At 38.0% G+C, this 27,948-nt stretch overlaps 1 protein-coding gene across 2 annotated transcripts; it reads left to right on the top strand.

Annotated features, from left to right (window-relative positions):
- The first annotated feature begins 1,376 nt into the window (after positions 1–1,376).
- Positions 1,377–27,924, top strand: ESCO2 (establishment of sister chromatid cohesion N-acetyltransferase 2). 2 transcript variants are annotated; one of them, XM_068552581.1, is made up of 11 exons: positions 1,377–1,440; positions 2,589–2,657; positions 3,437–4,268; positions 7,435–7,528; positions 13,468–13,525; positions 16,264–16,390; positions 17,493–17,624; positions 18,623–18,712; positions 19,410–19,553; positions 23,860–24,035; positions 27,140–27,924. In XM_068552581.1, the coding sequence occupies exons 2-11, from the start codon at positions 2,605–2,607 to the stop codon at positions 27,270–27,272; spliced, it is 1,839 nt and encodes a 612-aa protein (XP_068408682.1). In that variant the 5' UTR covers positions 1,377–1,440; positions 2,589–2,604; the 3' UTR covers positions 27,273–27,924. The 2 variants fall into 2 exon arrangements, with proteins under 2 accessions (XP_068408682.1, XP_068408683.1); XM_068552582.1 differs by lacking the exon at positions 27,140–27,924 and adding an exon at positions 25,081–25,147.
- The last annotated feature ends 24 nt before the right edge of the window (positions 27,925–27,948 follow it).

Below are 27,948 nucleotides of genomic sequence, written 5' to 3' on the forward strand. Positions count from 1 at the left end.
CCCGTCGGCTCGCTGGGAGCTCAGTTTACTAGGGGGTTGAGGGGAAAGAGGATGGAGTCAGGACAATAGGTGACTGGAAAACTGCGGGGAAACTCCGTCTTCCTAAGAGAAAAATGTCATTCACTGACTTTATTTTCAGAACCTCCACCCCGTGAGCGGTCAAATCTTGAGGCTTAGCTCTTGGTCTTATCTGCCTCCTTTTACCCGCATCTGGCCTGCCTGAGTAGAAACCTTTTGCCTTCTTCACAGCTAGGCGTTCACTGAGCCAGTTACGGTACTTGGCACTTAGTAGGAGCTCATTAAATTTTGACTTAACCTTAGGTGTAAAATGAAGATGAATAGAGCTGCTAATTCACAGGCTATTTTGCCAGGGTTAAATAAGTTAATGGGCATAAAATGTTTAGAATATAGTGAGTAAATTGTGATATTCCCCGGAGGCAATATGCCTCTCTGCGTAAGATCTGCCATCTATTATTACCTGTGAGACTGGGCAAACCTCTGAACCTCAGATATCTTCCAGATGTAAAGTGGGAATGATCTGACTCAAGGAAAGTTCCCACAGCACTTAGTTTTGACCTGACTATTTCTCTTAACTTCATCTGACCGACTTCATTCTATGAAGTTAAGCGCATCACTTTAACTAAATTTATTTAGAGCTAAGAAAGTGCCAGAGACTGTACCAGGAGCTGGTACACAAAGATAACAACAGTAGCTAATAATCAGTGAGTGCTTTAGGAATCTTTGGACTTTGCAAAAGAAGAACCTAGCTCTGTCTTATAAATAGTCATTGTTTTCAGGCCCTCAGTTTTATTCTCTGTAAAATGGGAATGATGATTCATATCTCATAGACTGTGGTGAAGAGTAAATGAAATAAAACACATCAAACGTGCAAGAATGCCTGGCGCATAGATGTTACTGTCATGAATTTTTAATTTAACTTGAAAAATGAAAAAATGAGCTGGAAACCTAACGTATTACTAGTCAAAAAAAAAAAAGTAAACTCACAGTAAAGCTTCAAATGTGAAAAATAACTGCCTCGAAATCTTAGGCTACTTTACGAAAACATCTTACACTAAGTGACCTTAGAATGTGCCTGGAGTTCCAGAGGGCGCCTTTATTCTGCCAAAAACTACAATTCCCAGAATGCATCTTAGATAGGGCCACCGGAATGGAGCCCGGCGCGCCTCAAGGGATTGTGGAAGACTTGGTTTCGGTGAGAAGAGAGCTTTTAGCCTTGCAAGGGCGGGAGAATCTTGGAGACCGCCTTTCGGGTGGGCGGGGCAAACGCTAGTGCACAACCAATCACCGAGCCAGCCCCTGGACGCGCTGGGAAGCGGCCAATCGGAACTCACCTACTTCCGCCTGGACTGGCGCGCGAGAATTTGAATACAGTGGGGATCCCTGGCTCTGCTGAGGAGAGGTCGCCTGTCCGAGGAGCAGGTAAGTCCTGCGGAGGGTCGAGGCGTGGGGTGGGAGAGCCAGGAGACCGGGAGGTTCTGTGGAACGTGGAGGTGAATGTCAAGGAAAAAGAGCTTGTGCTCGGTGCTTGGCGCGTTCGCGGCTGGAGACCGAAGCCAGCGAGCGGGTGTCCGCACTTCAGGTCACCGGGTTTCCATCTTTCTGACGCAGGGTTTTCTCGTCTTTTTGCCCTGACAGCGTTTGGGGACAGAGGGGCTTTTCTCTCCTACCTTTCCTCATTCAGCCCCAGAAAGGTCTTCCCTTAAGCCGCAGCTCGACACTAATTCCCAGACACCCAGGTTTTTCTGTTTGTTTGAAGTCACGCTTGTGTTTTTTTTTTTTAAATATACTTGATCCGAAGGAAGGGGAAGGGAAAACGCTTACTGAGCAACATACCATCTGCCCGAGAGTTAACATGTGTGATTGTGTTTACCCGCAGCCTTAGGAGGTCAGAGTATTTGGTAAATAAGGAAACGAGCGGCTCCTCGACTAGAAAAATGAGAGAGGATTATGCCTCCCCGTTTTCTTGCTTCTGAAGAAAAAGCTAGAGACGGTCTCTGCCTTCTTTGAACATGCAGGCTGTTGAGAAAGATAGTCAAACTAACAACAAGAAAATGTGCTAAACGGATACCAAGGAGGTGCAGGATGGAATGGAAGCCTAGGGCAAGAGCATCTAACAGCGGGAGGGGTAGGGGTGAGGGCAGTGGCAAGGACAGCTGCCCAGAATATAAAGTGATTAAACTTGGTATGGATTCATCAGGCTAATTGAGGGGAAGGTGTGTCCTGAAATGGGGTAAAATCCTTCCTCCTTGGTAGGATCATTTTCCGGCTTGAAACATGTACTATTCCTGCTTAATTAGTTAATTAAGTTGTACTGTCCCTGCTGAATTAGTTGCTACTGTGATGTAGTGTTTTTCCTTTTCTTTTTTTTTTTTTTTTTTTTTTTTTACCATCATGGTTTAAATCTTTATTAAAGTGATTTGCTTTTTAAACCCACCCCCCCTTTTTTGGATCTTTATGGACCATTACCCATCTGAGAACTCTTTCAGACTTATAAAGTATAATTTTGATTTAGTGATTTCTATACACATTGGATTAATTTGGTTATTATATTGTTCTGTTGCTTTTAGGAGTTCAGTTAAGAAGATGTCAACTTTAACTCCAAGGAAAAGGAAGCAGCATTCTTTGAACTGTGATAAGTGAGTCTCATCCTATGAGTAGAAACTGTTAAAAAAAAGAAAAATCCACCATCTTGCATTTTTTATCTCCTCTCTTCTGTCTCTAAATATTTCCATTCTTCCATTCACCTACTCCTTGTGGCTACAGTAATACTTTATATTCTAATTCTAGTCTGGAAATACTGTAAGCTTTCATAATTAATTCCTTAAGGCCTTTGGAGGGAGTCAGAGAAAGGGCTGTTTCCTATGGCTTGGAAATGTGGGTCAGATCTTTTATTACCTTGCTCCTTACTGCTCTCTTATGTAATATTTAACATACTGTTTTGCATATAGTAGATACTCATCCATAAGCAATCCTATAAAGCTCTATACTCTATGTATGTCGTACCAGAGATATATATTATAGAACAGCCCTAAGTGGTCAGTTTATTACATAAAATTAATCATTTTAGGGAAATTATAGCAGGTATATGGCCAAAACTTAGAAATAGGTTTTAAAACACACACACACACACACACACATACATATACATGCATCTCAAAGCTTCTTTGTAAACAGTGTTTGTTTTCACAAACATTGGAATCTTAGTTTTGAAAAATATTCAAATGCTTTGTTTGGTAGAGACAGAATTTGAGAATTCTGCTGTTAAACTACTAATGTATATGGATGGATGTTTGGTGGAGAAGATGCATTTTTAATATGCCTTACAGGTAGAGTTGTTTATTGCTTAGCAGTAAATTGACATAGAAATGGAAGCAAAATAACAATATTTATCAATGGACTGTGTTTCTTTTCATAGCCTATTATCAGAAATTCCATCAAAGAAATTAATTTCGGACTTCACTGAAAATATATTTCCATCACCTAATAAAAAGCACATTTGCCAAAGCAGTGATAAAAATGAAGAAAAGATTCATTGCTCTCAACAAGGCCATTTCATTTCAAGTCCACTCAAAACGACTAAAAATAGATCGCCATCTGCAAATCAAGGTTCACCATTTAAATCTGCTGTGTCTACCATATCCTTTTACAACAAAGATAAGTGGTACCTCAATCCACTGGAGAGAAAGCTGATAAAAGAGAGTAGATCCATTTGTCTAAAAACTAATAATGAAGATAGATCATATCCCAGTGTGACAGAAAAAATGCAGGGAAAACCAGCCTGCTCCAAGAAGATGAACAAAAAACCACAGAAGAGTTTAACTGCTAAGTGTCAACCAGGATATAAGTGCATCAAGCCTGTGTCAAAGAATTCTAAAAATTCCAAGCAAAATCGAGTGGCCTATAAGCCAATTGTGGAGAAAGAGAATAATTGTTACTCAGCTGAAAATAATCTGAATGCTCCTCGCGTTCTAAGCCAAAAGGTCAAACCACAAGTTACCCTCCAGGGAGGAGCAGCTTTTTTTGTTAGTAGGAAAAAACCCTCTCTGAGAAAATTGCCCCTGGAAGATAAGCCATTACTGGGACTCACCCAAAAGAATAAATCAGAAGTTATTGAAGAGTCTGATGTGGAAACTGTCAATGAAAGAAGTTTTGAGACAAGGCAAGTGCCAAAGTGTTTATTAGTAGAAAAAAAACTGAACACTGAGCTGCTGAGTGAAAGAAGTAAAAATGAAGAGAAATTAATAAAGGTAAATGTAAATATATCACTTTTAAAACTAAGCTGGTTATATAACAGAGCTTCAGTATACATTGTATATATGTAACTTTGAACAAAATTTGTTTTCTTTTTTTTTTTTTTTTTTTTATAAATTTATTTTATTTTTGGCTGCGTTGGGCCTTCCTTGCTGCACGTGGGCTTTCTCTAGTTGCGGTGAGCAGGGGCTACTCTTCGTTGCGGTGTGCGGGCTTCTCATTGCGGTGGCTTCTCTTGTGGAGCACGGGCTCTAGGTGCGTGGGCTTCAGTAGTTGTGGCTCGCGGGTTCTAGAGCACAGTAGTTGTGCACGGGCTTAGTTGCTCCGCGGCATGTGGGGTCTTCCCGGACCAGGGCTCAAACCCGTGTCGCCTGCGTTGGCAGGCAGATTCTTAACCACTGTGCCACCAGGGAAGCCCAAAATTTTGTTTTCTTTACAGTCTGTAGGACTGCTTTTATGAAGCCAAATAGTATCACCACTATAAAGAATTTAGAGACAGGGTAGAAAGATGGGCTTTTCCTCCCTTTTTTGGCTTACGGAAGCCCAGCAACATTTTCTTGGCATTAAGGTTTACATCTCATTAAGTTCCCTCATGACTGTGGTCCAGAGAAACGTAACTTTTACTTGGTAGTCAGTGTTTTTAGAAAGTAGAAATAATAAAATTCATGTAGTAGGTTTCCGGAGAATGAGCATATTTTTGTTTGTTTGTTTCAGCTCGTTATTTAAAGTGCTAGCTTATTCTAGAAAATTTAGAGAATACAGAGAATATAAAAAATATGTATTGCCCTTGTGCAGAAACGGAGACCCGACGCAGCCAAAAATAAATAAATAAATAAATAAATTTTTAAAAAACATGTATCTTCTGTAATCCCACTACTTGGAGATGATCACTGTGAAGGTATAGTTGGATTTTTGTTTATTTTACGTAGTGTGTTTTCATGGGTGCCATTCTGTGCTTTTTTGATTGTGCTCCTATTTGTCACAGCTGGCCTAGACTAGTGCTGTCTGATAGAATACCAATACACGTAATTTAAAATCTTCTAGTGGCCACATTAGGATAGTTTCTAAAAAGTTTAACCCAATATATTTTAAATGTTACTATTTCTATGTCATCAGTACAAAAAGTTATTAATGAGATATTTTACATTCTTTCTTTTTTGTACCAAGTCCTTGAAATCCATGTTTATTTCCACTTGCAGCATGTGTCAATTGGGACTAGCCATGTAGCAAGTTCTCATTAGCTGCTTGTGGCTGGTGGCTACCATAATCGACAGTGCAGGTCTATACCTTCTATTGTTGACCTCTTGTCAGTAGGGAGAGAAAGGCGGTTTTTTTTCCATGTAGCCAAGTGCAGAAAGTAGTTGAGGCAACAGGCCTTAAGAAGGGCTCCCAGTTTGGCGACTGCCATGTCTGTGGTGACTTGTTTATGTTCATCACAACCCTTGCAGCTGTAGGCTTTCACATACACTCTGAGGCTCATATACTGCTGAGCAATTCAAACTCTCTCTGCAGTCATTTCCCTCCTCACCTCTTATTGTTCTCATTGCCTCCTCCCAAATTCAACCCCAGTTGCTACCTCTTGTAGTCTCCTACATTTCAGATCTCAGCGGCAAAGATTATCATTGGTGGCCAGTGGGCCAAGTCCAGCCCATGGATGTTTGCTTGGCCTACATAATGTTTAGAGCCAGCATTTTTTGTTTTTAAATGTCAGGTAACAGATTTCTGGTGTTTCATGAAAAATTGAACTCTGGCAAAGCTAAGCCCACATTCCTGCGTGGCAGTAATCTCCCAGAACGGAGTATCAGGCTACCATTTGACAGGTATGGGCTCTTCATTTCCTTCCACTAAATCAACGTATGGATACATATCTAGATCAGTCCAGTTTTGCTGCTAATTTCATTTACCTGCTGCCCTTGTAAGCATTTCTATCAAGTATATTGTTAAATGGAACATGTTCTTGCTTGCCGAAGCCAGAACAGCAGTTCTACGAATTCTTCATCTTATTTCTGACCCCCCCCAAAAAAAACACAAAAAACCCTATATCTTGATAGGGGTTTGAGTTACATGATACATAAGTTTATGAAAAATTCATCAAACTCTACTGTGTATCTGTGCATGTCACCGTATATAAATATAACTCAGTTTTTAAAAATCTAGGGCACAACTCAAGCTAAAATTAATTCTCAGTCCAATGAAGCAAAGTGCGTGTAGGGGAGGGGTCCCGATTAGTATTCTCCACGTCCATTTGATAATGAAGAGACAGTCTTGTTACAGTGACATGGTGATTTCTCTGCAATACTCTTCTGACTTGTTTTTCTGAGCTTCATCTTAAGGGGTTAGGTTTTGGGTTCTGCCTAGCTTTTAGTAGTTTGAGAAGCTGGGCTTTTGTGCATCTTAAATTTGTGCAGCTGGGCTCTAGTTCTCTACCTAAGGTTTTGTTAAATACCCACTACTAGTATTCATCTCTGCTAGACGAGGGTGAATCCTATTTTCATTAGAGGGAGCATAACCTTTCCCCAACTCCTTATGGACCCCTGAGAAGTGGCACACTGATGGGTTGTCTCACCTCTTCTGAGATGTTATGATGTTGAATGAGTTCCTCTTTAATCAAAAGTTTTTTCCTTTTCCCCCAAGCTATATATGCTGAGTCTCGCCAAACAAGTAGTGTTAGTCCCTGCTACTGCCCAAAAAGTGGGAGTTTAGAAGCCTCTCCAACTACTCCAGAATGTCCGTTTTCTTTCCTTGGCTCCCTGACTTTAAAGCTTGTGACAAAAGGTTGTTCCTTTTCAGTTGGCAGCTGCTGGGGAGATTTTCGCTGTTTTCACTAATTTTTTTGTTGTTGTTCGATTCATTTTTGTAGAAGGGATGTTCTATAATCTTCATTCTGTCATCTTTGTCAGGAAATAATACATTTTCGACAGGATGACAAATTATAGACTTAAATATGCACACTCTGTCTTTTAAAATATTACATTTAGTAGATATAAAGGGAATTTTCCTTAAAATAGACTGAAAATTGAGAATTTAAGGTCATTATGAAATATAATTCATAATAAACTACATACTCTGTTTTAGAAGCAGATCTATTGGGATTCATTCACTAAATTAGAAAATGATTAAGAATTATAGATTTCCTTAATTTTACTTATTCATTATTTTCAGGATGCATCAGATAGAGTCATTTCTTCAAGGGAATGTAAAACCGATGAAAATAAGAGTTTTTCTTCAGAGGAGTCTTTCAGTGAGAACAAGGCTGGTAAGGAAGAGAAAAGTTTTCTTCTCAAAATGAGTTTATTTGCTTGTAATAATGCTTCATTACATGTGTCAGTATGAAATTGTATACAATAATATTTTGGGTTTTTTAAATATTCAGTATCTGTGACCTCTATCTTTGTGTTTATCTTGGTAACACTGTTTTCTATGATAAGCAGTGCAGTGCATTTTATGGAGGAGACAAAGAGACCTTTGGCTGGAACTTAAGACAAAATACTGATGATTAATTGGTCTGTGAGATGTGACCAAGTTACTTAAGCTCCCTAGGGCCAGGTGTTCTTATCATACATACCCTACCTACCTTTTACCCCAAATAATAGGAGGGAGTGAAAACAATTTGTTATGTATCTATGATCAAAGCCCAGTTGTAAGCAGAATTTAAAAGGCCATCAAAGGGCACTGAATTGGGCATCAGGAACCTTGGGGTTTTGTCTAGGTCTGCCACTAATTAACTGTGTGATCTAGGGAAGAGGTCTCTAAAGTAAGGGGTTAGTCTTAATTTTTAAATCTCTCTTAGTCCTGAAATCCTATTATTAACTTATGGTGTCACTGTTCACTTAAACAGTATTTACTAAACTATGAATATAAAAAGAGGTTGATTAACATTCTACTTACCAGCCAGATTCTTTGTAACTTTAACTTGTTCATTATACCTATAAATTTGGAAATAAATTAAAATTCTAGAAGTAGATATGCAGACTATAGTGAGAAACTGTAGCTCACAGGAAGAAAACAAAGATAAAACTAAAAGCAAAATAGCCCTTAAGAGGATCTAATGACATAAGGATATACAGAATGATGATTCATAATGGTTATTCTGAGATATACTGTTAATAACTAGTACTTATTAGCTGCTGAATATGTACCAGGCAGTGCTAAATGTTTAGTATGCTTTGTGTTTTCCATGGGTCGTGCTATCCCTGATATGACAGAACCTGGAGCAGAAAAATAATAACGGCTTTTCATTTACAATAGTTATAAAATTTCCTTTAAAAATAAATTTATTTTAGTACACTGTCTAAGTCCATTTAAGGAAAAATATTTAATAAATAAAATATAATACAGATGGTACAAGGGACTTCCCTGGCGGTCCGGTGGTTAAGACTCCGTGCTTCCACTGCAGGGGGCACAGGTTCGATCTCTGGTTGGGGAACTAAGATTCTGCATGCCACTCTGCGTGACCAAACAAACAAACAAAAGAACAGATGGTACAAGCATATGGCAAAATTCATAAAGGTAGTAAACAAATGATAAAACCTTATTACTTAATAACTAATTTATCATTTAATTCTTACAACAACCCTAGGAAATAAGTTTGTATGCCCATTTTACAGATGAGGAGACAGACTTAAGGTTAAGTAACTTATGCATAGCAGGTCAGATTCTCAACTGTCTTGGCCTTGTTTCTAGAGAATGAGCTCTAATTATTTTTCAGTGCAAAGTTAAAAGTTTGCTCTTTTACTAAATAGCATACTTTCAATGTACTATTTTTCTCTAATCAACTACTATTTAACTTTTTTCTTTCTTTTACTTTTTTTTTTTTTTTTTTTTTTTTTTGGCCATGCCATGCGGCTTGTGGGATCTCAGTTCCTGGACCAGGGGTTACACCTGGTCAGTGAAAGCTCCGAGTCCTAACCACCAGGGAACTCACACCTTTTTTCTTTTTTTTAATAAGCTTTTTATTTTGTAGTAATTTTAGATTTACAGAAAAGTTGTAAAGATAATACAGAGAGTTCCTGTATTACCCTCTTTCCCCCTTTGTTAGCATCTTAAATTACTGTGGTACCTTTGTCAAAACTAAGAAACTTAGATCATTGGTATGTTCCTATTAACTAAGCTCTAGACTGTATTTGGATTTGATCAATTTTTCCATTAATGTCCCCTTTCTGTTCTAGGATCCACCCTGGGGATCATATTGCATTTAGCTGTCATGTCTCCCTAGTCTCCTCTGGTCTGTGATATTTTCTCAGTCTTTTCTTTGTTTCCATGTTTTTCATGACCTTGACATTCTTAAGGAGTCCTGGCCAGATATCTTATCTGGATGTTCCTGAACCTGGGTTTGTCTGATGTTTTCCTCATCATTAGACTGGGGTTATGGGATTGGGGGAAGAATGCCACTGAGGTGAACTGCCCTTCTCACCACATCGTATTGGGTGCTGATGTCCACATGACATTACAGATGATGTTAACCTCTGTCACTTGGTGAAGGTCAGGTTTGCCTTATTTCTCCACTGTAAAAGTTACCCTTTTTCCTTTCCCAAACTCTGTTCTTTGGAAGTAAGTCACTAAGTCTGGCCTGCCCTTTTCAGGGAGGGGTGGGGATTAAGTTTCATCTCCTAGAGAGGAAGATTTTTCATATACTATTTGGATTCCTTCTTTTTTTTTTTTTAAACAATGTTCCCTTATTTTATTTTTAAAAATAATCCTTTATTTTTTATTTTTTTCTAGATTTAGTTTTATTTATTTATTTATTTATTTATGGCTGCATTGGGTCTTCGTTGCTGCGCGCGGGCTTTCTCTAGCTGCGGCGAGCAGGGGCTGCTCTTCATTGTGGTGCACGGGCTCCTCATTGCGGCGGCTTCTCTTGTGGCAGAGCATGGGCTCTAGGCGCGTGGGCTTCAGTAGTTGTGGCACGCAGGCTCAGTAGTTGTGGCTCGCGGGCTCTAGTGCGCAGGCTCAGTAGTTGTGGTGCACAGGCTTAGTTGCTCTGCAGCATGTGGGATATTCCTGGACCAGGGCTCGAACCCGTGTCCCCCTGCATTGGCAGGCGGATTCTTAACCACTGCACCACCAGGGAAGCCCAATTTGGATTCCTTCTGTAAGGAAGAGTTGTCTTTATTTTATTTTTTTGTCTGCGTCGGGTCTTAGTTATGGCATGCGGGATCTTCATCGCGGCATGTAGAATCTTTTGCTGCAGTGCACAGGCTCTTTGTTGTGGCGTGCGGGCTTCTCTCTAGTTGTGGTGTGTGGGTTTTGTCTCTCTAGTTGTGGCGCACAGGCTCCAGAGTGTGTGGGCTCTGTAGTTTCTGGCATGCGGGCTCTCTAGTTGAGGCGCACAGGCTCAGTAGTTGCGGCGCGCAGGCTTAGTTGCCCCGCGGCATGTGGGATCTTAGCTCCTCGACCAGGGATTGAACCCTTATCCCCTGCATTGGAAGATGGATTCTTTACCATTGGACTACCAGGGGAGTCCCTATTTATTCAATCTTTAAATAAATAAATGGACTCCTGGATATTCATCAGTATGCACTCATGAATATTTTATATTTTGGGTTAAAATTTAATACTACATTATTTATATATTCTGTTGCTCATATTGTTCCAGCTTTGACCATTGGGAGATATTTTCAGGTCAGTTCTCTTTGACCTGTCCCCTTCTTTTGCTTTTTGAGCACTTCCTTCTTACTTTCTGTCACTACAAGATGCTCCCGGCTCATCTTGCGTTTGCTTTGACGCAGTCCTAGACTTGGCCACTTCTCCAAGGAACCCTAGTTCCTTCTGTTGGCGAATATAATTTAGAAACCAAGTTCTGGACTTGGTGTGCTTGTTGCTACTGGAGTGTCGTGGCTCCTAGGCCCTCTCAGCAGACAGAGCTAGAAAATATCAATATATGTATGTATCCTAATCCATGTATATGCACACATCTATAATTGTTTGTGCATCTCTCCATCTGTACATATGCTAAAGAAACATAAGTTCAAACTTGATGTCTCCGACTAATCCAGTCCCACAGGGTTTATCTGTCCCTTCCTTTTGTGCTTATCTGTAACTTCTCTCAGATAGTGAGAACCTGGCTCCTCCCAGCCACTGGGCGCCTACGTAATTAAGTACAGTCCCAATATACCTGCAACACAGTTTCAGAATTAATTCATACTCCTGTGGGAAACACATTTACCAGCGTGTACCATTTAAGTACAGTCCTTTTGTCTTTAGCCTTCCAATTTCTAGTCAGAATGTTGTTTTGTAAAGTTACTTAGGTCATCTTTCCTTTCTTCCACTGTCTCCTTCAGTGCAGTTCTCCATGTAGTTCTAATGCAGTTAGATTCATTTGTCACAGTCTGCGTTCTATCTTGGGGTCCCTCAACATCATGGTTGTTTTTTTCTTTTTAATACATACATTCAATTTTACTCTCTGTTATATATAGTTCTATGGATTTTGCAAGTGCATAGAGCCATGAATCAACCCCTTCAGTACCCTACAGAACAGGTCTCTCATCCTAAAATTTCCCTTGTGTGTATCCTTTGTAGTCACCTATTCTACCCTTCTTCATCCCCCTGGCAACCATTAATCTGTTTTCTGTCCCCATGGTTTTACCTTTTCCGGTAAAAATGTCACACAAATGCAGTCGTGCAATAGGTAGACTTTTGGGTCTGACTTCTTTCACTTAGTAAAATGCGTTTAAGATTCATGTGTGTTGTTGCGTGTATTAATAGTTCATTCCCTTTTTTCTGCTGAACTATGGAATTACCATACATAGTCTGTTTATCCATTCCCCCACATAAAGGACATCTTGGTTGCTTTCAGTTTTTAGCAATTATGAATAAAGCTGCTATAAACATTTGTGTACATGTTATTCTGTGGACATAAGATTTCATAATACTTGGGTTAACACCTACAAGCATGATTGCTGGGTTATGTGGCAAATCTATGTTAAACGTTATAAAAAAACTGCCAAAATGTTCCATAGCAACTGTGCCATTTTGCATTCCCACCTGCAATGAATGGGAGTTCCTGTTACTCCCCATTCCCTCCAGCATTTGTTACTGTCAGTGTTTTGGATGTTAGCCGTTCTAATAGGTGTGTAGTAATAGCTCATTGTGCTTTTAATCTGCATTTCCCTAATGACAAATGATGCAGAACATCTTTTCATGTGTTTATTTGCCATCTGTATGTCTTTGGAGAAGGGTCTGTTCAGATCTTTTGCCCATTTTTAATTGGACTTTTTTTTATTATTATTGCGTTTTAAGAGTTCTTTTTATATTCTGGATACAAATCTTTGATCAGAAATATGATTGAAAGTATTTACTCCCTAGTCTGTGGCTTGTCTTTTTATTCTCTTAACAGTTTTTGCAGAGCAAAACACTTAAATTTGATAAAGTCTAACTCATTTAATTTTTCTTTCATGTATTGTGCTTTTGGTGTTGTATGTAAAAAATTATTACCAAACCCAAGTTCATGTGGATTTTTCTCCTAGAAGTTTTATAGTTCTACATTTTGCATTTAGATCTGTGATCCGTTTTGAGTTAATTTTTATGTGAGTGTTGTCATTTTTTTTTTTGTTTTTAGAAATTACATTTCTCCTCTTTTATTCACTTTTTTTAAAAAATTAATTAATTTTATTTTTGGCTGTGTTGGGTCTTTGTTTCTGTGCGAGGGCTTTCTCTAGTTGCGGTGAGCAGGGGCCACTCTTCATCGTGGTGCGCGGGCCTCTCACTATCGTGGCCTCTCTTGTTGCGGAGCAGAGGCTCCAGACACGCAGGCTCAGTAGCTGTGGCACACGGGCTTAGTTGCTCCGCGGCATGTGGGATCTTCCCAGACCAGGGCTCGAACCCGTGTCCCCTGCATTGGCAGGCAGATTCTCAACCACTGCGCCACCAGGGAAGCCCCAGTGTTGTCATTTTTTTGCATGTGGCTGTCAAATTGTTCCAGCACCATTTGATGACTGTCTTTTCTCCATTGAATTAACTTATGTCTCTCTGTCAAAAATCAGTTGACTGTATCTGCGTGGGTGTTTCCGGGCTCTCTATTTTGTTCCATTGATCTATTTGTCTATCCCTTTGTCAATACCATACTGTCCTGATTACTGTTAAGTCTTGAAATCAAGTAATGTGAGTATTTTGGTCTTATTAACCTTTATACTCTTATGCTTTAAAGCTTTAAGTTTATTCTGTGATACAAATTATTGTCACCTTTTTGCCTACAAGTTTCTCCTGAGACCCTTGTCTATCCCATCTTCACCGTGTCTTCAGTCAACACAAAAAGGTAAGTGTCACTCTTATTTTAATGTTCAAGGTTTAATTGTGAGTCCACTGGGTCTCTTTTTCTTTCTTACACTACTTAATTTGGAGAACATTGTTTTTGTTCCCCATTAAAGAGATATTGAGAATTGGAGATGAAATCAGATCCTCTCATAGAAACTCATAAAAACTTGAAGAGTTGAGAGAAGAAAAAGACCTTTGTGGACTTGAATAGTAATAATTGCTACGTTTTTATATAGTACCTGACCCATAATAAGTAGTTTATATCCATTATTTCACTTATCCCCACAACAACCTAGAAGGTTGATGCTATTATTACCATTTTCAGCTGAGAAAACTGTTTGTAATTCAGCCACAGTTGCACAGCTATTATAGTTGGCAGGGCCAGGACTAGAATCCATATTTTAACCAAAGCCCATTAGGCTGTATTGCCTCCCCTGTGTGACAACATATTGATAATAGTTCATGTTTAATGGGCATTTACAACCTCATGGTATAGATACCATCATTACCCCATCTTATAGATGAGGAGACTCTGGCCAGAGGAGTAAGAAACTTGCAGCAGCTTAATGCTGTTACAAATCCCAGCTGAAGCTACCACTATCCTGGTCAAAACTAAAACTGGAAGTGCGGGAGGCATGGGTACATGTGAGCATAAGTGGAAAAGCTCTGAAAAAGAAGTTTCTTATAGTCTGAACGTCTCATCTCGCTAAGCAGCTTTGGTTCTTTTCTCCCTGTTTGATGATAAACAACTAAAGGTATTGAGCAAGGTACTTCCTAGGTAAGTTCTCCTACTCTTAAGGCATCTTACCCTAAATTGCCTTGGAGATTGGGTTGGTTGGGCAACTTTTCCCCTTCAAAGGCCATATTCCTAGTTTTTTTCACCCTTCCCTTTTCTCATCTGTCTTCTTTCATGACTATTTATTGAGGATTGAAACCTACCACAATTAGCTAATAACAGCATATAAACTAATTTAACCTAGCATAAGGAGATATTAGGAGACTGTTGGTTGAATCATTTGAAATTTGCTCATTATGTAGGACCTAAAAAATCAGATATCATCAATTTCTTGTGGTTTAATCTGTGAGTTTTACTTTAGGTAGTTTACAGGTTCTTTGGATTTGTAATCTCGCGTTTGGCAAACATTTATAGAGTACCATGTGGTACTGAAGTACACCGAGTTTTAGAGATGTGAAGGTAAATAACACATGGTCCTGCTATCAAGGAAGTTATGGTTAGAAGAGGACAGGCATTTAAACAAATACGTATAATAAACTGTTAAAATTGCTAGGATAGAAGTAAAGAGATTGCGGTCACGCATGCAGAGATGGCAAGAGCTGTGGTACTTAGCAAATGTATAAGGGGTGGAGGGGGTCAGCGACCTAGACAAGTGTTTTTTATATTACAGGCATTAGTAGTTTATCAAATCAGTTTAAGGGCATCACATCTAGCATTTTTTTTGAATGGAATAATGCATCTCTCACGTAGTAAGTGTATTTAGTGAATCCTTTTTTTTTTCAGTTATATATATGTATCTGTATTGGTCATGATGTGAAATATATTTCTCACCATAGGTTTGTCAAGTCAGTTTGAAAGCCATTTTCTAGTCAGTTGCTAGCAAGACACCTTGGGTTAGCATAAAGCGTTAGACAGGGTTTTTTTCCAGTGTTTTTTCATTTGTCAGTATCAGTTTCTGTTTGAACCCCTTGCTTTGGGTACTTGGTTTTTTCCCTTGCCTCTACTCTCTAGAGATTTCTATTTCTTTGATCCTTGGAAAAAGGTCATTTCATTATAAGGCAAGGGTTACAAACTCAGTGCCTACAGAGCCAGCCAGGCTGGGCAGAGACTGGAGCCAACTGGAGAAGCATGCCCCACCTAAAAGAGCATGTGCTGTGTAGCTCCAACTAGTAGATTCTTCGATGAAACAGAGGTCTAATGATCTTACAGTGTTTTTGCAATGTTGGCAATACACATTTTTAAGTGGAATCTCTAGAGTTTAAAATATTGGTAGCTAATCCAAAGTTTTAAACTCTGTGCGAGTTGATCAAAACATTTGCTAGCTGGTTTTGGCCGAAGGGCTCCTGTTTGCAATCTCTATAAGCCAGTCCCAGCGTTCTCTCCTAATGTGAAAAGGTTGCCTCAACAACATCTATCCAGCCAATTTTTTTTTTTCTCTAAGAATTTGAGAATAGTAGGGTGCTGCTTTAGGCATGCGGACTAGCGAGTGTATTAGCCTCACTCACTGCCCCAGTAAAAAGTTGTTGGATCATAATGTGCTGATGACTGACTTCCTGTGGGTCTGTGAGATTCAGTATTAGAGTCTACTTATCTGCTGTGGTATTCCAGGAGTTTCTTTATGCCTACATGGGTAAATATTGTCCTAAGGTTTGATAAAGCAAGAAAAGATTAAATTTTAAGGGTGACGTCGACTTACAAAGAAATCCTGCATATATGCAGCTGATGCTGTAGATGAAATCCCTTGGACGTGGAGTTAGAAGACAGGGATTTGAGTCTTTCTGCCATACTTCACTAGTTACTTTACCTTGAGTAGTTTACCGATCCTGTCTGAGTGGGCCTCAGGTTTCTCATTGTTTCTAGCCCTATTACTTCATCAAGTTATGTCAATAGAAAGCCCTAAAAATTGCAAAGTCCTCTGCAAATGTTATATACATTTCTTTTCATTATAATTTGTCAAATATTTTTAAATTATTAAATAATACTTACCAACTTTCTACTTCAAGATCTCTAGTTGAAGAACAGTCTTCTGTGGGATCTGTCACATCTACTAACTTCTTGAAACAAATCAATATACAGAAAAATACTAATACCAGAGATGCAAATAAAGAAACAAAAGACCAGCTCGTCATTGTGAGTAAATTTAAAACAAAGCTCCTCCTGTACATGGCTCTCACATATAGAACCTGAAGTCTGACATGTTGTCTAAGCATAGTTACCGGGGGTTATAGATATTCTGAGTTTGTAAATGCTACCTTTGCTGTAGTGGCAGCATTTAAAGCTAGTCAAGTACATTTTTGAACTGATGGTGTTGGGCAGTCCTAGCAACTTAGTAGAATGCTGATGAATGAGTTGCCTCTGGATAAGGAAAATTATTGTTGATCTATAAAAGACTTAATGAGAATAGCAACATTGCATTAGACCTGGGTTTGGCAGACTATGGCTGTGGGCCAAATCTGGACCATGGCCTATGAGCTAAAAATGGCTTTTACATTTTCAAAGGGTTGGAAAAAAAGAATATGTGTGTCCTGCAAAGCCTAAAATGTTTATTTTCTGGCCCTTGGTAGAAAGTTTGCAAACGCCTATATAGACAATTCAAAATTTGGTATTTTTCGGTAGCATTAAGCAGTGCCTTATGAGATAGAATGGGAATTAATAAGCCTTGACATTGAATATCCCTGAATTCTCTGTATTCACTAATTTATCTGCGCTTTTCCTGAACTTTTACTATGTATTATACTTATTTTTTATCAACTCTTGGGGAAAAGACTTTTCAGACTCCTAACCACTTAAGGAAAAAATACTATATAATGAATGTATAAGTCCTGAAATTTTTGCCCTACCTCTTTGAAATGAGGCTTTTTTAGGCCTCTCGTATAAGAGCTTAATAAGGAAGTTCCATTGTTCATCTTAGCTATAATATTTATGATTTAATCTTATTGCTTCCTAGAACTATGGGTCCAGCTAAAGAATCTTGATTTTTTTTTCCACTGTCCAAAGAGGCAGTTTCACTTCTTTCATCACTATTGCATGTTTAGGGCTCTTCTCATTCCATTTTGTTTGTGCGGAGAGAGAAGAAGATAGAGTAACCAGACTTTCATTTAGTATTTCACCTGTGCCAGCGTAAAAAAAAAATGAGGACAAATTTGAATGAATGGACAAATTTACATGAACTAAATGTAGAGCTAACTGTGATGTGTTTAGATAGGCTTTTTTTTTTCTCTTCCAATTGTAGGACGCTGGTCAGAAACATTTTGGAGCCACCATGTGTAGGTCTTGTGGCATGATCTACACTGCTTCCAGCCCCGAGGATGAACTGCAGCATGTTCAGCACCACCACAGATTTCTGGAGGGAATCAAATACGCAGTAAGTAAAAAATATAGTCGTTTCCATTTGTTCTAAAGAGTGAAGCTGCTTTTACATCTCTTTTGCCTAAATATGGAAAGATCTATGTGTCCAAAAATATTTCATCATCTGCAATTTTGTTGTCCTTAATTTTGAGACTGATGGTATTTAAAAGTTAAGTTTTAATAAAAGTGCCACTTCAGACCTCCTGTCCTAATATAAGAGAAGCTATTGTTCTAGGTTGAGTGAACACCCTGCATCCTTACCTCTAGCTTTCAGAGCTGAGCAGTCAAGATACAAAACTCAAAGACTTGAGGAGTTTCTCCTTTCCTCACTTTAGTTTCTTCTTTATAGATAACCTTAGAAAAACGGCTTTTCTACGACTTCTCCAGACTTTTTCTTTACTGAGAAGAGAGGTCCCACCTCTTCATCAAGCACCCTCCTACTCCAGATACATCCTATTGTTGGCCTTATCTTTATGACTACACCTGCTACTCAAATGCACTCCCTTTTCTCCCTATTTTTATTGCTGTAGTTCATGCCTTCATAATATTTTTAGCCTTATTTATTAAAACTCTGCTTGGTGACTTCCCTGGCAGTCGAGCGGCTAAGATTCTGCGCTGCCAGTGCAGGGGGTGCAGGTTCGATCCCTGGTCAGGGAACTAAGACCCTACTTGCTGCTGGTGCGACCCAAAAAATAACCCCTCTGCTTATCCCACCCCTCCCCCACCTTCACACCCCTGATAATTCATTGTTTTTTTCTCTATATTCCTATGAAGGGCTCTTATTTGACTTCAACTTATTTTATAATAGATTGTTTACATGTCTCCTGATCGGGTGTCAACCCCTGGAGGGCAGACACTTTGTTTTAGGCATCTTTTATTTCCCTTACCACATTCCTGTAGTTGGGTTTTCTTTTTTGTATCATTCATTGTCCATCTTTTTGTTCTCTCCAGACCATATTATTTAATTTTTTTTCCTCTTCAGATTAAACTGTGACTTTTTTTTTCCTTTGGCAGGGCTGGAAAAAAGAACGTGTCGTAGCAGAATTTTGGGATGGGAAAATTGTGTTGGTCCTGTCACATGATCCGAGTTATGCTATCAGAAAGGTGTGGAACATTAGTTTTTCTTTTCTTTTTTTAATTGAAATGTAGTTGATTTATAGTGTTACTTTCTCAATCTTCGTTTTCCTCCTATTCTCCCCATTCTCTACCAAGAAATCAACCTATGTTGAACTGTAAAATACCTTTGCTTATAGATAATCCGCTGTACTTTGGTACAGTTATAAGGAAGACTTTCATAGTACGTCATACAAAATTAAACTTACAGTTACAAGACAAAGGAGCGTCAGGTGGAGAGATTAAAGAAGACAGAGAAGGCTCTATAGCTTATCTTTTACCTACATCTTCAATTTGTGAGAGAGAAACTAAACTTTTTAATAATGAGAAATTAATGGCTCCAGAGTCTAATTCTTATGTTGGTGTTGCGTTTGTTTCTTGGGCTGGATGTTTAGCCCCAGTGAACAATGAATAAAGCTGAAATAAAATTGTCCTACTCCTTATCCCTCCCAAGGGTCTGAATTTCTGTCTGCTGTAAGCAATCTTTAAAATAGTTTCTTAAAACCCTGTTTCCAAAGTGGTAGAGACACGCATCAATAGTGAAATAATTTTGGGATTGTGTAAATTTAGGAAGTAGAGATAAAAGAGGCAAAACATGATAATCATACTTTTTGTGTATATAAATATGTATATTTTCTATTATACTTTTTAAAACAAATTCACATCTTTTGGTTTTTAACATCATTAGGTCGAAGATGTCCAAGAACTTGTCGATTATGAATTGGGCTTCCAGCAAGTTGTTCCCAGATGTCCAAACAAAACCAAAACTTTTCTCTTTATTTCTGATGAAAAGAAAGTAGTTGGGTGTTTAATTGCAGAGCCCATCAAACAGGTATCATATATGTCTAATAAATTGCTGGTATAATTTGTGAGCAAAATAAAGTAGTTGGGAGAAGTCTCAAGCATTTAAGAATGCTACCATTAATGAATTTTTCCTTCTAAAATATCCTTGACCATATAGATAATTGAAGTCATGTTTTTCTATTATATCTGGTATTTTGCCTTATATAAGCAGGATAAGTCAGTCTTAAGTTCATGTTGTCTTTTATATACCTGGACTATAAAGTATAGTATTTTAAATAACCTCAGTTATTGAACATGTGGCTTAGTGCAGGTAAATATATTTGGCAACATAGTCCTTACTTGTGCCTTAATTAGAATCTACTTTGGATACTAATTGGCAGTGTTCTGGCAGAGGAGCAAACAATAGCCCATGGGCCAAGTGTGGCCCTCCACCTGTTTTTGTAAAGTTTTATTGACACACAACCATGCTCATTCATTTCCATATTAATCTGTGGTTGCTTTTGTGCTACAAAGGCAGGGTTGAGTCAGTGCAAAAGAGACCACGTGGCCCAAAGAGCCTAAAGTATTTACAATTTGAACCCATACAGAAAAAGGTTACCAACCCTTGTTCTACAATAGAGATATATAGTTTTTGCCTTTCAAGGAGCTTACAGGGTAATCTTTAGCTAAGAAGACATATAGTTCAAATGTGTTCTTTAAACCTGACTTTATAATGTCCCACACTTATGTCACCTTCCTTTTAAAAATACTTATCTGTCTCAGTACATCTTGAAACGATGCTCTTAGTCCTTTTTATTTTATTTTATTATTTGAATTTTATTTATTTTTTTTATACAGCAGGTTCTTATTAGTTATCTATTTTATACATATTAGTGTATATACGTCAATCCCAATCTCCCAATTCATCACACCACCAACCTCCCCCCACCCCCGCTTTCCCCCCTTGGTGTCCATACGTTTGTCCTCTACATCTGTGTCTCTATTTCTGCCTTGCAAACCGGTTCCTCTGTACCATTTTTCTAGATTTCACATATATGCGTTAATATACGATATTTGTTTTTCTCTTTCTGACTTACTTCACTCTGTATGACAGCCTCTAGGTCCATCCACGTCTCTACAAATGACCCAATTTCGTTCCCTTTTATGGCTGAGTAATATTCCATTGTATATATGTACCACATCTTCTTTATCCATTCGTCTGTCGATGGGCATTTAGGTTGCTTCCATGACCTGGCTGTTGTAAATAGTGCTGCAATGGACATTGGGGTGCGTGTGTCTTTTTGAATTATGGTTTTCTCTGGGTATATGCCCAGTAGTGGGATTGCTGGGTCATGTGGTAGTTCTATTTTTAGTTTTCTAAGGAACATCCAATACTGTTCTCCATAGTGACTGTATCAATTTACATTCCCACCAACAGTGCAAGAGGGTTCCCTTTTCTCCACACCCTTTCCAGCATTTGTTGTTTGTACATTTTCTGATGATGCCCATTCTAACTGGTATGAGGTGATACCTCATTGTAGTTTTGGTTTGCATTTCTCTAATAATTAGTGATGTTGAGCAGCTTTTCATGTGCTTCTTGGCCATCTGTATGTCTTCTTTGGAGAAATGTCTATTTAGGTCTTCTGCCCATTTTTTAATTGGGTTGTTTGTTTCTTTAATATTGAGCTGAATGAGCTGTTTATATATTTTGGAGACTAATCCATTGTCTGTTGATTCGTTTGCAAATATTTTCTCCCATTCTGAGGGTTGTCTTTTCGTCTTGTTTATAGTTTCCTTTGCTATGCAAAAGCTTTTAAGTTTCATTAGGCCCCATTTGTTTATTTTTGTTTTTACTTCCATTACTCTAGGAGGTGGGTCAAAAAAGATCTTGCTGTGATTTATGTCAAAGAGTGTTCTTCCTATGTTTTCCTGTAAGAGTTTTATAGTGTCCAGTCTTACATTTAGGTCTTTAATCCATTTTGAGTTTATTTTTGTATATGGTGTTAGGGAATGTTCTAATTACATTCTTTTACATGTAGCTGTCCAGTTTTCCCAGCACCACTTATTGAAGAGACTGTCTTTTCTCCATTGTATATGCTTGCCTCTCCTCCTGGTCAAAGATTAGTTGACCATAGGTGCGTGGGTTTATCTCTGGGCTTTCTATCCTGTTTCATTGATCTATATTTCTGTTTTTGTGCCAGTACCATATTGTCTTCATTACTGTAGCTTTGTATCTTACTCCTTTTTATACATGCCTTCCCTTTTTTCCCCTCATTTCTACCATCTTTCTTATTTTCCTTTTTTCTGCTTTTCGTCTCATATATATATATATGCACACACCCACACACCCACACATACACATATATAGTCTCTTGTGTGTTTATCAGACAGTAGAGAGAGAAGAGCAGTTGGTTTGTACTATGGGCTGTAAAAGTGATCAACTTGGCCTTTTCTTTCTTTGATCTTTTTCTTTTTTTTAATAAATTTATTTATTTAATTATTTTTGGCTGTGTTAGGTCTTCATTGCTGTGTGTGGGCTTTTCTCTGGTTGCGGCGAGCGGGGACTACTCTTCGTTGTGGTGTGCAGGCTTCTCATTGTGTTGGCTTGTCTTGTTGCAGAGCATGGGCTCTAGACGCACAGGCTTCAGTAGTTGTGGCTCGCGGGCTCTAGAGCGCAGGCTCAGTAGTTGTGGCGCACGGGCGTAGTTGCCCCGCAGCATGTGGGATCTTCCCAGACCAGGGCTTGAACTCATGTCCTCTGCATTGGCAGGCGGATTCTTAACCACTGCGCCACCAGGGAAGCCCACAATCTACATTTACCGGGATGTAATCCCATCATAAGTTGAGGAAGATCTGTATAGCCAGCTAACTCATACATATACTCTTCTATTCATTCTCATTTCAGAAGCAGAGTTTTCTCAGTGGGAGTTAAAACTTAATATCCACTTATCAGAACAGCTACAATAGAAAATAGTGACAATAGCAAATGCTGGTGTGGATGCAGGGAAACTAGATTTCTCATACATTGTTGGAGGGAATGTAAAATGTTACAGCCACTCTGGAAAAAGTTTGGCAGTTTCTTAAAAAACTAATCATACATTTACCATATGACCCAGCAATCATACTCTTGGGCATTTATCCTGGAAATGAAAACTTATGTCTACACAAAAACCCACACCTGAATGTTTATAGCAGCTTTATTTGTAATAGCCAAAACCTGGAAACAAGCAAAGTGTCCTTCAGTAGGTGAGTGATTAAAGAAACTGGTACATCCATACAATGGAATATTACTTAGCGATAAAAAGGAACAAACTGTGGATATATGCAACAACTTGGACAGGTAGCAAGGGCATTGTGCTGAGTGAAAAAGAGCCATTCTCCAGAAATAGAGACACAGACGTAGAGAACAAACGTATGGACACCAAGTGGGGAAAGTGGCGGGTAGGATGAATTGGGAGATTGGGATTGACATATATACACTAATATGTATAAAATAGATAACTAATAAGAACCTGCTATATAAAAAAATAAATAAAATTCAAAAAAAAAGCCATTCTCAAAGGGTCACATTCCGTATGAGTCCATTTGTATGATATCCTCAGAATATCAGAATTTTAGAGATAGAGAACAGATTGTGGTTGCCAGGGTTTAGGGATGGTGGGGGGCAGGGAAATGGGTGTGATTATAAGGAGGTAACAAGAGGAAGAGCTTCGTGATGATGCAGTAGCTCTGTATTTTGATTGTGGTGATGGTTAAATCAGTGTTCAGGTATGTTGAATTGTCATGGAACTATACACACACATTGTACCCATGTTAATTTCTTGCTTTTGGTGTTGTACTATAGTTATGGAAGATGTAACTATTGGGGGAAATTAGGTGAAGGATACAATGTCCTCTTTGTACTATTTGTCAACTTCCTCTGAATCTCTAATTATTCAAAATAAGAAGTTTAAAGAAAAATTTAAATACCAAATTTCATAGTTTATATGCAAAAACCTTCTTTAGTGTTATTAGTTTTTTAGAATATCAAATGTACATTTTAGGATGGAGAGAATGGGAGAAGTTTATGTACTTTATTAGAAGAGGCTTTTATAATTTTTTTAAATCAACACAAAGTTTCACAATGGTATAATACACTAGGATGTGGGACTATCTCAACAACACTAGTAATTTTTAAGTGTTGTGTGACGATAAATGGGCAAGAATTCAAGAAAGAGCAAACAATTTTAACATTTTTGTGAAGGTAGGATAAGATTAATTTTAGATACTTAAATTTTGTTTAAAGAATGGTTTTTAAAAAGAAATGTGAACTCAGCTGTATTGTTAGCTCTAGATGCTTCCGTGTATCATTGCAGGCCTTCCGTGTCCTGTCTGAACCAACTGGTCCAGAATCCCCAAGCTCTAAAGAATGTCATAGGGCTTGGCAGTGTTCAGATGTACCAGAACCTGCAATCTGTGGGATAAGTAGAATCTGGGTCTTCAGACTGAAGAGAAGAAAGCGCATTGCAAGACGACTGGTAGATACTCTCAGGTAAGAAATAAAATAAAATGGATTAGACCCAGATTAGCTTTCCCAGAACCTTTCCCGGCTCATGAGCCAAAGGGAATGATGTTGGTAAGGCACTTCTATATAAATACTACCAAAGTCAGGCTAAGGCAATGCTGGCACTGAAAAAAAAAAAAGAACTAGATATACTCAGTTTCGGGCACAACATTCCAAGTCTGAAACATTCTAGCCCAGTGCTTTTCAAACTACCTGTGGTCAAAGACTGGATTTTGTTACAGACCAACACATTAACAAAATAAAGATAAATTGCTAGGAAACAAACAAATGGAAAAATGGAAGCCCAAATTTTTATTAGATTCAACAGATGTAAAATTACATTTAAATAAATCTATAAAAACAAAATATAAGTTTAAAAAAAAGAATTTTAGGGACTTCCCTGGTGGTCCAGTGGTAAAGAATCTGCCTTCCAATGCAGGGGACGTGGGTTTGATCCCTGGTCAGGGAACTAAGATCCCACATGCCATGGGGCAACTAAGCCTGTGCGCCACAACTATTGAGCTCACGCGCCTCAACTAGAGAGCCCGCGTGCTGCAAACTACAGAGCCCATGTGCTCTGGAGCCCGCGTGCCACAACTAGAGAGAGAAAACCTGCACACTACAACTAGAGAGAGAAAACCCACGCACCTCAATGAACAGCCCACGTGCTGCAACTAAGACCCAATGGCAGCCTAAATAAATAAATAAATAAATATTTTTTTAAAAAAAGAATTTTAGAAATTGTACATAAAAAATAAATATTTTTTAAAAAAAGAATTTTAGAAATTGTACATGTTTATTGACCGTGTGTGACTAGGTGATAAAGACTTGCTGTAACTCACAAGTGTAACTAAATGTAAAAGTAAATTAGCAAGACAGCCCACAGAATGAGAGAAAATATTTGCAAATCATTTATCTAATAAGAGTCTAGTATATCCAACATATATAAAAGAACCCTTACAACACACAAAAAGACAACCCAATTTAACAACAGGCAAAGGATTTCAATGTATTCTATTTTCTTCCAAAGCAGAAATACAAATGGCTGATAAGCATGTGAAGCTATGCTCAACATCCTTAGCTATAAAGGAAATCACAAATCAAAACCATCATGAGATACCACTTCACAGCCACTTGGATGACTAAACGAAAACAAAGGGAAAATAACAAGTGTTGGTGAGGATGTGGAGGAAACTAATCCTTGTATGCTGCTGGTAGGAATGTAAAATGCTACAGCTGCTGTGGAATCTAGTCTGGCAGTTTGTCAAGAAATTAAACTGTTACCATATGACCCAGCAATTCTGCTCCTACAAGTATACTTAAGAGAAATGGAAGCATCTGTCCACACAAAAACTTATACATGAAGGTTCATAGCAGCATTATTCATAATAGCCAAAAAAAATGTAAACAACCAAATTCATGATTAATGGATAAACACAATGTGGTATATCCATACAATACTACAATAGGATATTCAGCCACAAAAAGGAATGAAGTTCTGATACATGCTACAACATGGATGAACCTTGAAAATATTATGCTAACTAAAAAAAGCCACTCACAAAATACCCCATATTATCATATGATTCTGTTTATAGAAAACATCCAGAATAGGCAAATCCATAGATAGAAAGTAGACTAGCAGTTTCCAGGGACTGAGGGAAGGGTGAATGGAGAGTGACTGCTAATGGCTACAGGGTTTCTTTGGGTGATGAAATGTTCTTGAATTTTGTGCAATTTTTGAATATACTAAAACCACTGAACTGTGTATTTCTAAATGGTGAGTCTTTGGTATATGAATTCTCCATTTTAAAACTACAGGATGCACACTCTGTACTAACACTGTATGTTGGTACTCAGTTAATAATGGGACAAATGAGTTTGCTTCTTTCTTGCTTGTTAATTACCTAATCTAGTTTAGATAGATGAGTTTCACAACACTTACTCTCTCAACCTCTGTCTTTAAGATAACAGATTACAAACCAATGACTCCACTTTGACAAAACCAAGGACCACACTTTGAGTAGCACTATTCTAGCCTTTGGGTTCCATACACTTTTTAAGAAAGAACACCAAGACCACAGCAGGGCTGCAGTCCTAGGCCTCAATCCTAGTCCCCCACCATACCTTACAAAGGGGAGCAGTGAGAGAAGTTGGTGTCTGTAAAGATTTTATTTCATAGTTAATTGTGAAATGCCTCTATTTTCTATATTTTATGTTGAGATACATAAATTTGGTATGGAGAATACCAGTATATAACCTGGTATGTATTTCTTAATAACAAGGATATTCTCTTATATGAGGACAGATCAGATATCAAATTTGGGGTATTTAATATCCCAATATAATGCTATGCTATCTAATGTATAGTCGATATTTCAATTTTGTCATTTGTCTCAAATGCCCTTCATAGCATTTTTTTTCCTGTTCGGGATTACATATTGCATTTAGTCATAATATCTCTTTAGTATTCATCTTCCTTAACCTGGAACAGTTTCTTAGCCTTTCTTTGTATTTCATGACTGAAGAATTTGAAGAGTACAGGCCAGTTATTTCATAGACTATCCCTCAGTTTTGTTGAATTCTTTCAGCTATTTCATTTTCTTTTAATCATTGTTGAGCTGGATCAAGGAGAGTTGTAGTCAAAATGCAGATTAGTTTTTGTCTTCTTAAAGCTCTGAGTGTGTGATGTAGTTGAAAAGAATATAGTTATTGGTTAAAATAATTATTTTTTTGTTGTTATAACTATCTGTGGCTTTTAATTAGCAATAGTATCTCATATTCGTTGCTTACTATCACGGATCACCTAGAGTCAACCGGATGGTTTGTGTGGCTCCCTTTGCCTCTCAGCAGAACTTTTTCTGGGCCTTAGTGTTCTCATCTGTGAAATGATATCACTAGACTTCCACCTGTAAAATACAAGGCATTGAGTCATTTTACCACTTAATAAAATAATGTTGGTTTTAATCAAGAATACGTAAAGAGATTGAAATTTTTTAATTGGATTGCTTTAAAATATTGATAATTGTGCTTACGTTTAATCAAAATTTTAAGTTGTTTCCATTGTTAAATTATCTTTTTCTCTTTTTTAGGAATTGCTTCATGTTTGGCTGTTTTCTCAGCACGAATGAAATAGCATTTTCTGACCCAACACCAGATGGCAAGTTATTTGCAACCAAGTACTGCAACACCCCTAATTTCCTTGTATACAATTTTAATACTTAAAGCCAATTTCAACTATAGAACAGTTACTATATGGATGAGTTCAGACAGCCCATTATCATAAAATACAAACTATTTAACAAATATCAAAATAAAAATACTAAGACACACACACATATACAGAAACCTGCCTCAGTTTTGTTCCTTATGAATTGAAAAGTCAGGGGTAAATTCATTGAAAATTATCTAGGGATACAAAGAAAGGAAAAGTCTTTGGATGATGTATACTGACTAGCACTCTGAATCCTTAATTATGAAACTTAGTAGCTATAGCTGGAAAATACTTGCCTTCTATGTAAGAACATTGACAAAGCAAGGTGGTTTTCCACAGAAATGTGACCACTTATCATTTATAAAGCACACTTTGAGGTCAGAAAATTTCTTGTGCCTGATCAGAAGCAAAGAGGAAAATTTAAAGACAAGCAAATAATTTCCATCCCCATTTTTTAAAAGGTAATTTCTGAATTCGTACACAAAATTCTCACTTTATAGGCACTTGGCTGTAGCAACTCAGTTTGAGTATATTTAAAGTATTTTGAGTTTCTAATTTGTACCAGGGAAAGATGATAAAGCATAAGATTTCCATATCCTTCTGTATAGAACAGAATTCTAGAGCTTAATATTTTTATCTTTTTAAAAATCATTAATCAAAACACACTTGTCATCAGATTTAATTAAA

This window comes from Eschrichtius robustus, chromosome 10 (assembly GCF_028021215.1).
Source record: "Eschrichtius robustus isolate mEscRob2 chromosome 10, mEscRob2.pri, whole genome shotgun sequence".
In the NCBI taxonomy this organism is placed as follows: domain Eukaryota; kingdom Metazoa; phylum Chordata; class Mammalia; order Artiodactyla; family Eschrichtiidae; genus Eschrichtius; species Eschrichtius robustus.